The sequence below is a fragment of the Cnephaeus nilssonii genome (genome assembly GCF_951640355.1).
Source record: "Cnephaeus nilssonii genome assembly, chromosome: 7".
NCBI lineage: Eukaryota > Metazoa > Chordata > Mammalia > Chiroptera > Vespertilionidae > Cnephaeus > Cnephaeus nilssonii.
The window spans coordinates 32,414,415-32,426,291 of record NC_137078.1 but is presented as its reverse complement, the minus strand read 5'-3'; the positions used below and the strand labels follow the sequence as shown (position 1 = coordinate 32,426,291).

At 36.2% G+C, this 11,877-nt stretch overlaps 1 protein-coding gene across 8 annotated transcripts in view; it reads right to left on the bottom strand.

Annotated features, from left to right (window-relative positions):
* ARHGAP29 (Rho GTPase activating protein 29) overlaps positions 1-11,877 on the bottom strand; it is an 83,239-nt gene that overhangs the window by 3,490 nt on the left and 67,872 nt on the right. For all 8 annotated transcript variants that reach the window (XM_079777680.1, XM_079777676.1, XM_079777678.1 and 5 more), the window contains 7 exons: positions 9,552-9,650; positions 8,369-8,508; positions 7,911-8,099; positions 7,502-7,639; positions 2,689-2,921; positions 897-1,227; positions 656-764 (listed from right to left, as the gene is read on the bottom strand). In XM_079777680.1, coding sequence (XP_079633806.1) covers positions 656-764; positions 897-1,227; positions 2,689-2,921; positions 7,502-7,639; positions 7,911-8,099; positions 8,369-8,508; positions 9,552-9,650 — 1,239 coding nt within the window. The remainder of the gene's footprint in view (positions 1-655; positions 765-896; positions 1,228-2,688; positions 2,922-7,501; positions 7,640-7,910; positions 8,100-8,368; positions 8,509-9,551; positions 9,651-11,877) is intronic.

Genomic DNA, 11,877 nt, shown 5'->3' with positions numbered 1-11,877 from the left:
CATATGGCTAAATTTTTAAAAACTGGAATTTAGCTCTAGTGATGTACAGAATTACAGTAATAAATGGAAGCCTTTCCACAAGCTTGATAGTTACCAATCACTGCAAATAAAATTATCCCATTGAATAAAATGACTGTAGTCCAGGAAATAAAAAGACATAAACATTTGTGTGCTTAATGTGCTAAAGGCAGGTGACAGGTAATACATTTGAAAAAAACTTTAGGAGTTTTAGGAGTCTAAATTTTTTAAATTTTAGGAGTCTAGTTGACTCCTTATGAGCAGTTAGATCAATACAATGATCTTTAGTAACAGAGATGCTAATGAGCTATCATACTATCAATACATTTTCTGCCATGACTGTAGTTGATGGGAAAAATAAATTCACAAAGAGAAAAACAAAAAATAAAAAACAAACAAACAAAAAAACCACCTATGAACTCCAAGGTATCTTTTTATAAGAAAGACTATTATGAAGAATGGTATTCATTTAAAAGTGAGGTACACTGACAGATAACTTTCTTCATGGCTAGCAAGATCCATTAACTGAAGAAGCTTCATTCTCTGACTTCTCTCACCTCCACTCACCTTGACTTTTATTCATGGCTTATTGACATAGTTTTAAGTCAGTAAACATGTATTTTACATGGCCACTCACCAATGAGACACACATCACATTTTTCTAATGCATTCTGCTTTTGTTCTGATTCCTCAATTGATGCAGATGTTTCTAGAATTTTGTTTTCATTATCTGCAGTATGGATGTCCTGTTGATGAGAAAGAGTTTTTAAACATGAAAAAGCAAAACACACCTCACAATAAACAAACAGTTCAAAGATTTATAAATTAATATAAATACTATAAAGTTCTAACACAATTCCATAAAGGTCAAAACTCACTTCCTTTGAAGAGAAAAATAGTGACTTCATGAAATGTTCTGGGTCTCTTTCTTCTGGTGATAAGAGAGGCTTCAGAAGACAGCCTTGGTTCACTTGAGGTGCAACACCACCTGTACTACACACAACTACATCTTGTGGCTGCAGGGATCCATCAAAGATCTTCTGGGAATAAGCAATGAGGAACTCTACCAACCGTGCTTGATTTGAGTATTCAGCAAGAGAAGAGATGGTGATAGGAGCAGTTGTGGGCCTTGGCCTAATAAGACTTGGTCCAAAGATCAACCCCAAGTTTTTGGAGTTCATCTTGTTTTCTTCTGCATGATCTACAACCCTGTGGAGTAGAACACATAAAACTGTGTGAGATTTGCATATTAGACTTCCTCGATAGTAATTAACTATGGGTTTGGAAGGATGGAGAAAAAATAGGCTGTAGAAGTCTAAGAAAAAACAATTATTTAATTAAATGTTGACCACACACTAAGTTGAGTTTCATAGTGTCAGGATAAAATTTAAGTAGAAGGAACTACTAGAGTTTTACTAGCAGAAATGAAAAAAAAAAAAAAATACCCCTAAAAGCTGCAGGTCCTCAGGCTGGAAATGTAAACATCATGGTCAAATTTGCTCATATTGTCCACAGCTAGTCTTCACGCCTAGCTCATTCTACTTCCTAAAGATCTCTCTGCTCTACTGTCACTCCCACTGCTCTGGCCTTACTTCAAACTCTTATTACCTTCTTTCTCTGACTATTCAAGGAAATCTGAATTGTAGTAAAAGGCCTCCCCTCCAAACCATTCTCCATATTGCTTCCTGAAAGATCTAATAGGCAAATCTGAGCATATCAAATTCCTGGCTCAAAATTCTTTAGTGAGTACAGAGGAAGATAGTCAACTCATCTGCTAGTTATGTAAGATTTTCTTTACCAGGCCTCTACCTAGCTCACTTGCGCTAGTGCTTATTATATACTAACCTAATCAAATTGCTTATACTTCCCAAACGCAGAATGATCTCATATGTCTCTGTGTCTGTTACCCTCTGCCAGGAATGCTCTTCTGCACATTCTCTGCCACCAAGTCACTATTTAATTCCTCAAGTCTGGCTCAGGGCTTCCTTCTCTGATTCATGACCTACCCTCCGCCATCTTCCTCTGCATGCTGTGCATAGCTCCATAACATAAATGATGCTGTACTGCACTTGTATGCCTCCCAAATTGACAAGCACAACAGGTGGCAAAAACATTATGTTTTCATTCTTGTTTTCCCAACCAGAGCCTGGCACATAGGAGGCATTTGAGGAAAATATGTTGGCTGTATGAATACATTCATTATCTCCTTTCCTCTAACACATATTAGAAATGAAATGCTCATTTAAAAAACAATAGCACAGCCCTGGCAGGGTAGCTCAGTTGGTTAGAAAAGCATCACAATACGACACCAAGGTTGTGGGTTCAATCCCTGGTGAGGACATACTAGTATACAAGATTCATAAATTCTTGTATACTAGTATGTCCTCACCAGGGATTGAATGCATAAATAAGTGGAGCCACCAATTAATGTTTTTCTCTCTGTCTGTCTCTCTTGCTTTCTTTCTCTCTCTAAAATCAATAAATAAAAAGAAGAAGAAATACAATAGCACAACAATGTGAATGTACTTAATAGTACTGAACTGTACACTTAAAATGATTAAGATGGTAAATTTACACTGTGGACTTTACCACAATTTTTTAAAGAACAAAAACAAAAAGTCACCAATTATCTATCCACTACTGAACACTTTTCTTATGCAAAGTTCTTACCGTTTAAGATGTACTATGAGGTAATGAAGACTGTTAAAATTTGATACTGGCAACTGTCTTAGAAGGTCCTTGCTTTTTAGAAGAATTCGGTTGATTTCTATACATGTAGTTGGCCATTTTTTGTCCTCAAGGCTATCCTTTTTTGTTTCTTGTTCTTCATTTACATGTTGGATCTCTTTTGCAAGGTCTATAAATTCCTTGTACAATCGGAATAAAACAAATGGTTCTGGGAGCTAAAGAAATAAAATTACATTAGAAATACCATTCTGTCTCCACTCCCCTCCATTAATAATTTACTGAACAGCTACTAAATGGTATAACATAAATAAGGCTTAAGTTCTAAATGCTACAGATGTGATCTACAAAGTGAATATGACATAATCACCATAAATCATAGCTTTATTTAAAATGAGTTAACTGATAATCAATAAAAGTCTAAACTTTACATTCATTACTGCCCCAAAGTTAGCATGCATGATCTTCAGCTGTTTTACTGAAACAAACCCAGGATGATACACAATGTAAGTCAAGTTAATTAGGAAAATCTTATACTCTTGAGTTTTACTGGTATGGGGGAAACAGAGAACAAAATTCCATAGGGTCCGTGTGTTTTACTTACATCAGACTGAAGATTAACGTAAGATAACATGATTTACAAGAGAGAACATGTCAACATTTTATTTATCTAATTTTTAAATACAACTTGAATTATCATAAGGTCAAAAGGAAAAATTCCTCTGTCATCAAAGGGCATGCCACCTTGATCTGTCCATGCCATAACTTACTTCAATATTTCCTCAGTGATGGAAAATACTGTGTACTTCTACTTAGCTGATGTCCCATACTATCTGTGGTGAGGTGGGCACCTGCTTATCCAGTTTCCCCTGCAGAGAGGGAATGCTTTGAGATCAATTTTTACCCCCACCAATGCAGGATCTGAAGAAAGGAACTTAACTTCTTGGAATTTCAGATTTCCTACATGGTATATGAGTAAAATAAAGGCTGATCGCTCATCCTATAGATTTGAGTATGGTTTCCCACACTAAAATCTTGGTCCCATAGTATTCCTGAGACAAACTGAGAGCTAATAGTATTGGACCCCATTAATTTCCTTTTCCTGACTGACTGGAAGAGATAAAGGATGATTAACTGAGATTTACAGTCATTCAAAGGGTAGTAAGTTTTTATTTCTCAGCTGAGAATCTTTAACCCCTTGCACTCGCTTGCTTTTTTCTCGATTCCTTTATTCTACTCGGGATTTAACTTTTTAAATACCCCAGATTTTACAAAGCGCGGCAATAGAATAAAAATCTGGCGTTTCTTTTCATACAAACTTATTTATTTGGATTTTTTTGGAAACATTCGACATACGAACTGCTACCGATGCTAACCGTGTCGAGTCAGACTCGACATCCGAGTGCAAAAGGTTAATGTGATTATAGAGATATCGATAGTTTCCTGGGCTAATGTGACAGGTCCAATATTTATACCTAATTTTTTTTCTCTGAAACCCCACTGAAATACAGTTAAGCCCAAAGAACTGATAGAACACCAAGGAATGGAGCCAAAAGCAACATTTTACAAGCTGAAGGGCAGAAGAACAAGTGTTGACTTAGCAGGCCTGAGAAAGCTGCAATTCCAAACTGAGATCCAACATGGTTTACAGCAGTGGTCGGCAAACTGCGGATTGCGAGCCACATGCGGCTCTCGAGCCACGGTTTGCCACTGTTGACTAATGAGTTTGCCGACCACTGGTTTACAGGATCCTAAGGAGACTCAGGGACTGTTAGCATGAGGTGCTCTAATTCTGGAGGGTGGGCTAGCCAAGAAGCATTAGATCTTTAGATCCTTGTCTCCATCCTATGTAAGAGCAACCTCTTCTCTAGAAGTCCGGAATTCCTTCTCTGGGCAGTACTGTAAAACTAAGGGTTCTCTGGATGGGCAATGCCAACCGCAAGAAACAGATGAGCAACTATCTAAAAACTAGAGACCCGGTGCATGAAATTCATGTATTCGGGGAGGGGGGGGGCGTCCCTCAGCCCGGCCTGCGCCCTCTTGTAGTCCGGGACTCCTCAGGGGATGTCCACCTGTTAGCTTAGGTCCGATCCCTGAGAAGAGGGCTCGCTGCTCCTTAGAGCTGCCTTGGAGGCGGGAGAGGCTCCCGCCACCCTTGCTGTGCTCGCCAGCCATGAGCCCGGCTTCTGCGTTGAGCGTCTGCCCCCTGGTGGTCAGTGCGTGTCATAGTGACTGGTCGTTCTGGTTGTTCCACCATAATGGTCGCTGGGCTTTTATATATAGATAGGAATTTAATGATTGTATGCATGCTGAATGCAGAGATCCTAGAGCCTTCTTATCCTACTTGGCTCCCAAAGCCTGGCACCACACCTCCAGGCAGTAAAAGACCCTTCTCTGGGGTATCAGACCAGCTCAAGAATAAAGATCTAGAGATGCAGACATCAGGTGTCTCCCAGGAAAGCTCAAAATCTTCAAAGCCTTCATATATTCCAGAGCTTCCAAAGACATTTCAATCCCCACCTCTTTCATTTTAAGCAAACAACCATGGAAGACAAATTAAAATAGGTAAAAAAATCAAACCCTAAAACTTGAAGGTCTAAAACTGTACTTTTCTAAATGGTAGTAGCCACTAACCACATAAGAGTACTAAGCACTGGCAATGTAGCTGGTCCAAACTGACATGTGCTTTTAATGAAAAATATACACCAGATTTTAAAGACTCTAACAACAACACACACAAAAAAGTAAAATATTTCATTAACAATTTAAAAATATTGATTAGATACACAAATATGTTCAATGTTAAATAAAATATTAAAATTAAGTTCGCCTATTTTTTCTTTTTATGTGGCTACTGGAAAATTTAATATTATATATGGATCTACATTATATTTCTATTGGATAGGGCTAGAGGCTACACAGAGAAAAGCACTCTTTTTATTTATTTATTAACTTTTTATTTATTTATTTTTGAGAGAGAAACATTGACCATCGACTTGCTATTCCACCCATCCACGTATTCATTGATTTATGCCTGCATATGCTCTGACCAGAGATTGAACCTTCAACCCTGGCATATCAGGACAATACTCCAACCAACTGAGCTACCCAGCCAAGGCAAGAATGTTTTCTTAAAAAAAGTTATGAATATCCTGAAGTGGGTAAGATACTGCATTCATTTAAAAAGAAAAAATGTTATTAAAAAAACACACACACAGAGAACTAGAGTTCTTAGAAATTAAAACATGACTTTAGAAATGAAATAGTTTACAGCAGGGGTGAATGAAAAGCTTAGGAAATATCTTAGAAAGTATTAAAAAAAGGAATAATAGAAAAAAGGAACTATAGAAGCAGTACATGTTGTCCAAATATAAGTTCCAGAAAGAAAACAGTGGGGAGAAGTGGGCAATAATATAAAACTTCCAAGAATTAAAGGACAAATAACCAGAATGATATACTTCACGGAGTGCCTGAAACAGATGAAATGCACCCACATCAAGACATACCATTGTGACATTTTAGAATAGGGAGAAAAAGAAAGCTCTTTAAGCTTTCAGAGAGAAGAAATAGGCCACACACACAAAGACTCAGGAATGAGAAGGATCTGAGTCTCGAAAGAGAACAAGAAAAATGCCTTCAAAATTCTGAAGAAAATAACTTCCGGCTTAGAATAAATATTATATCCTCCCACATCATCCACACTCTCCAATTCCCATCAAGAAAACAGAATAAAGACAGATAAATAAGGTTTCAAATATTTACTCTTATTGCTCAAGAGATGGGCATGACTAAAACAGAATAAATCAATACAAAGCACAGAAGACAGGTGTTACCTCACAAAAGAGAAGAGGGCGGAGACGAAAGGTTCCAGGATGACAGACAGATAGCAGAACTCTGAAGGACATGTTCAGGACTGTGGTTACTATGCTCTCTGTAACTCTCTTCATTTTCACCAGAGGACTGAGGGCAGCTGGGCTTTGCCCAGGTCATTTTTAACACTTGGCTTCTCATGACAATGTGCTGACTGTTCCAGCAACCCCTCCATGAGCTGCTCCTTGAAGCCACAAAGGCCACTTATTTCACCCCACATAAGTGTTTTCTTTGGACCTAATCCTGTAAACTGCAATGAGCACAGAAAGAGGAAATACAAAGTAGGCCACTCCTCAACCATCTTCCTGCTGAACTTCCAGAGAACCCAGCTTATAGGATAGCCCTGCCTGACACCCCAATTGTGGTGAACTTCTAGGATGCACTCATGATGGTGACCACTGACCTCCCGCAACAGCTATTTTAAAGCACTGTACTAATGAAGGTAAAGCTGGACTATGACCCAGACACTGTTGTTACCGAATTGACTCTTCTTACAACAATAATAGTCTTTCCTTTCACAGCTAGATTTATGCTTTCCGCTTAGTTTTCTATAACTTAATGATATACTGTTTAGGAATTCACAAAAGGTATTAAAACTTAAGAAAGGAGAGGGAGTTATTAACACAATTAGGAAAGACCAGGGGTGGGGTTACAGACTGCGATGGAGAAGGGCACAAAGAACCCTTTTAAAAGGTATAGTAATGTTCTATTTCCTTAAGCTAGGTAATGGGAAATGAGTGTTTGTTTTTATTACTATTGGTCTGTAAACTGTACATACATTTTATATATACTTTAATCTATATATTAAGAAAGATATTAATATAGTCTGTGTCAATGAACATATATGTGCAGCAAATGTAATCAGCAAAATACAAATCATATTTTCGCTCTTTTCCAGTTAATGTTAGGTTTTAAGGGTAGACTTTACCTGTCGAAGGTATAATTTCAAGACGTCACAGATGTCATGTGCACTAAATTCTGAAATGTCTACCAACTGCATTCCATTTTCCAAAGCCTGACACAGTTTTTCAGTTTTTATTTTGTTTCCACATACACGATAAATTCCCTTGAGAAGAAAGAGGGAAAATATTATAAAATCCTGCTTTAGAACAAAGGCTAAATGTGGACATTTAAATATCTTTGGTGTGCCTACTTCAATTTTTATTAGTACTTCAGAAAAAAAACATGTGTTAAATAAGGTAATATTTTCCAAATAAATTTGAATAAAATCAGTTCTTATTAAAAACTGAGAGCACTGTTTCCTTTAAAGTGTTATCATTAGAATAAGTCACACAGGCATTTGCTTAAAAATGTTCATTTTAAGAGTCACAACGTACCTGTAGACACAAGGCTCTACTTTCAATCTCTGAGGCACATACTTTGAGAACAAAAGGGATGCCATCTGGTTCCTTTTTTGCAACTTGTGTGAATTCTGCTCCAAATAAGTGTATTTTCCCCAAAAGTTTTTGATGACCACAAATGATGACTAAATTTTCCAAACACTTTCGGTGACAAACAAGGAGACACTAAAAAAATAATTTGAAACTTGTTAATTTATCTTATAACTATTTACAACTGGACAAGCTAAAGGTAGAGTGGTAACACAACAAAAATGAGTTTAAAAGGTATTACTTATGGTGTTTGAAATACATTTAATAGCAAAATGAAATATAAAATTGTAGAAGGTACACCGTGGTTCAATTTATTTGCAAAAGTTCCTAATCAGTAAAATTAATTTTTTAAAGTATAAAACAAAAAGCATTAAGGGGCTAATGTAATTCCAGAAAGATCTTACCTCTTCACATTCAACACCTTGGAATACTACAATGCTTTCACAATCCCTACATTTTGTGGGGGATCTCAACTTGCGAAACTTGTGAGTGAGAGCTGCCTTTGACATCAATGTTTTCTTATATGTTCCAAGTGAATTGGGTCCTTGAAATAGAAACAGATTATTATATAAAAATCGAAAGGTGACTTTTTTCCATAAGACAGAATATTTTGAAAAATTTGCAATCGTTCATATATTACAAAAAGCTATTATTTTGAGTCTATAAAATAAAGGATCTAATTTAGAAATCTCTTACAAGGCACACATTTATCAAACATTTTAACAATGAGTAAAAATCACCACCAAACCAGTAAGATACTTCTAAAGTAATACAGCATAATGTTTGCAGAATGAGAAAGTTAACACTGTTATTAATATGCCCTTTATTAAGCTGGGAAGGGTTTTATATAGGTGGTATTTACATAGGTTTATAAAATGCCCCTTTTAAAAAAACTTCAAAGAAAACTAGCTGTATGAAGTAACTGTTATATCCCCATTAAGGATAAAGCTATTCTTAAATCATCATAAAATTATAGCTAATACTAGCTAGTAATATATGAATATCCTGCTAGAGGTCAAATGTTCTATACTGTTTTAGGAAATGATGCCAAAACAGGTATCTGGAGGTTTCAAATATATAAAATTAATTTATATGAGTCTAATTCAAGTCATTAAGGTAAAGGACTTATTTTTTTAGAGAAAAAAAAACTTTTCTTTTATATCCTTCAACATCCACAACTTTCCTTGTCCTCAAAAAGTATATTTATTTACCTTTCCTGCTTAACTCCTTGTTCTGTTTCTATAGAAGAGGCTTTTTCAGAATTTCTCATGCATGGCAACACTTTTAACAGTTAAATCACTATATTAGGTTTATGAAAGATCAAAATATCTAGCCTATTTTAGCACCATGCTAATATATTTTAGATCAAGTAGTTTTGCTTTTTGTATTTGTAACATTTGATTAATATATTATCAACCCATACTTGTACATAATTTGTTGGGATATATTTAAGTCATTATAATGCCTTTTGTTTAATACACAGCGAAGTAATTCTTTACATTATAGTATTGTCCTAGTATCATGCAGTGCTACTGATTCAATTGGTTTAGTGAGAGCCTGACTCAGTGATATTCAGAGTGTCAGTACCAGCTTCTGAAGGGGAAGGTGGCTCTCTTTCGTCTAGGTCATCTGCAGAAGACATGGTTCCACTGGATGGAGTTCGTGGAAGTTTTCGATGAAAGTCTCCTAAAAGAAATTATGAATACAATTACCTGACCATGTACTGTAGAATTTTACCAATGGGTAATGACAACATCCTTTTTGTTGTTGTTCCACTTAACTGGTTGCTTCTTGTATGTGCCCTGATCGGAGATCAAACCTGCAACCCTGGTTTATCAGGACAACGCTCTAACCAAATGAGCTACCTGACCAAGGCAAAATGACAACATCTTTTTAATAACACAGTCATAATACTTATTAGCTACAATGTAAAAAATGTGCTTCCAATCTCAGACTTTGGATACAGGGAATTCTGATACTTATTCAAAAGAAAGTTGAACCAAAGAAAATTGAACCAAAACCGACTTCTCCAGGTAAATGTAAAATTGAGGATCATTCATCCCAATGAGACCTTAATTATCAATTTCTGATAGTAAGGGCTGGACATTGTAAGTTCTACAAGACAGGGAGTATTTTCTCTTCACATCATATCTAATAACTGACAGAGTAGCTGGCACAATAGCAAAGTTGTCATTAAATGCTTATTGAGTTAAGCTATAAATAAATGTAAACAATGTAACCTAAAGTTTGTAAAATACATAAAAATCTTTAAATTCAGCAATATAATAGTAATATCATATTTATGTGAACAGTATAACAAGAGACTAGGAATCAGGAACAATGACTCCTGACAGGGAACTGAGATCCCAAGATGCAAGTTTTGTTCGCAAAGGACACAGTTATGTGTACCAAAGCAGGTTCAGAAGCAGCCCAACTAGGCAATGACGTTTATTTTTATTTGCTCCCTGCTGATATTAAAACAGGATTATAGTTAAGAATTAACTTAAGTCGAAACCGGTTTGGCTCAGTGGACAGAACGTCGGTCTGCGGACTGAAGGGTCCCAGGTTCGATTCCGGTCAAGGGCATGTACATTGGTTGCGGGCACATCCCCGGTGAGGGGTGTGCAGGAGGCAGCTGGTCAATGTTTCTCTCTCATCGATGTTTCTAGCTCTCTATCCCTCTTCCTTCCTTTCTGTAAAAAGTCAATAAAATATATTCTTTTTAAAAAATTAACTCATGGCCTTAAATATCTAAGATTCAGAGTTAGAAAGGGCTTTATAAATGATTTAAAACAACAATATCTTCCCCAAAAGATTCCTCTGCATATTCTTAAAAGGTAGTCACCTAGTTTTTGCTTTGAATGTGTCCCTAATGATTGAGAAATCATGAGGTCGCATATTCCATTGTTAGAACTATTCTAATTGCAAAATGGCTTTCTTATGTTACTGAGCAGAAATCTACCTCTCTATAAACCCTAGTCTTAGGTCATACTTCTCCCTAAAGAGGCAAGCAAAAGCACTCTACACCTTTACATTTCCAATATTTAAGGACAGCTGCCATGTCCCCAAGTTTCCTCTTTCCCAGACTAGGCATCCTCAGGTCTTCATCCATTTACCTTGTGACCAAGTTTCCATAATTTTGTCCAATTTACATGAAGTCTCATAAGATTCCAAATAATTTATGGTTTTCTCTAAAACAGGTCTTAATTTCTGGGGATTGCTGAGGAACTACACTGTTTTTATAAAGCTAATTACAAATATTCAGTTAAATATTTAGGCTCATATTTCCAGAGTATCCTCCTGAACACAGCTAGTTTTAAAGGACACAAAGCAAGCCTACAAATAACAGGGCTGCATGGAAATTACTTCTAACTTAAATTCAGAGATTTATTTACATGAATAAAATTTCTATAATATGCAGAACACATCTCCTGCAGTGCTAAGATCCTAAAGGAAGGTAGGTCGCCAGGAAGAACAGAACTGGAACAGTCTCTGGTAGAGGAGTGGAGAAGAAAAATGTCCAAGTAAAAATCTCCTGGGTTCAAGTGCTACCTTCTCCTGATAGTTGTAGTATCACCTATAGCATGTTATCCTCTTTGAAGCCATGATAGGAGCTTTTAGACACTTTCTCTGCCTAAGGAGCATGAGATTATCAAAGTACTATAAAGTACATTTGTAAAAAATTAGTAAGAATAGCAATTACAGGCACAAGAATTAGTATTAACTATAGTGTTCATTACAGCAATTAACTATAAAACAATCCAAAAGATAGATAATAGTTATGTTCACAGAATAGAATACTATCCAAAGTAGAGTATAAATTAAAGATGGCTACTTACACCAATATGGACATTTAAAAAAGACACATGGAAGAAGTAAAAAAAGAATAGAATGATTCCATCTGTATATCATT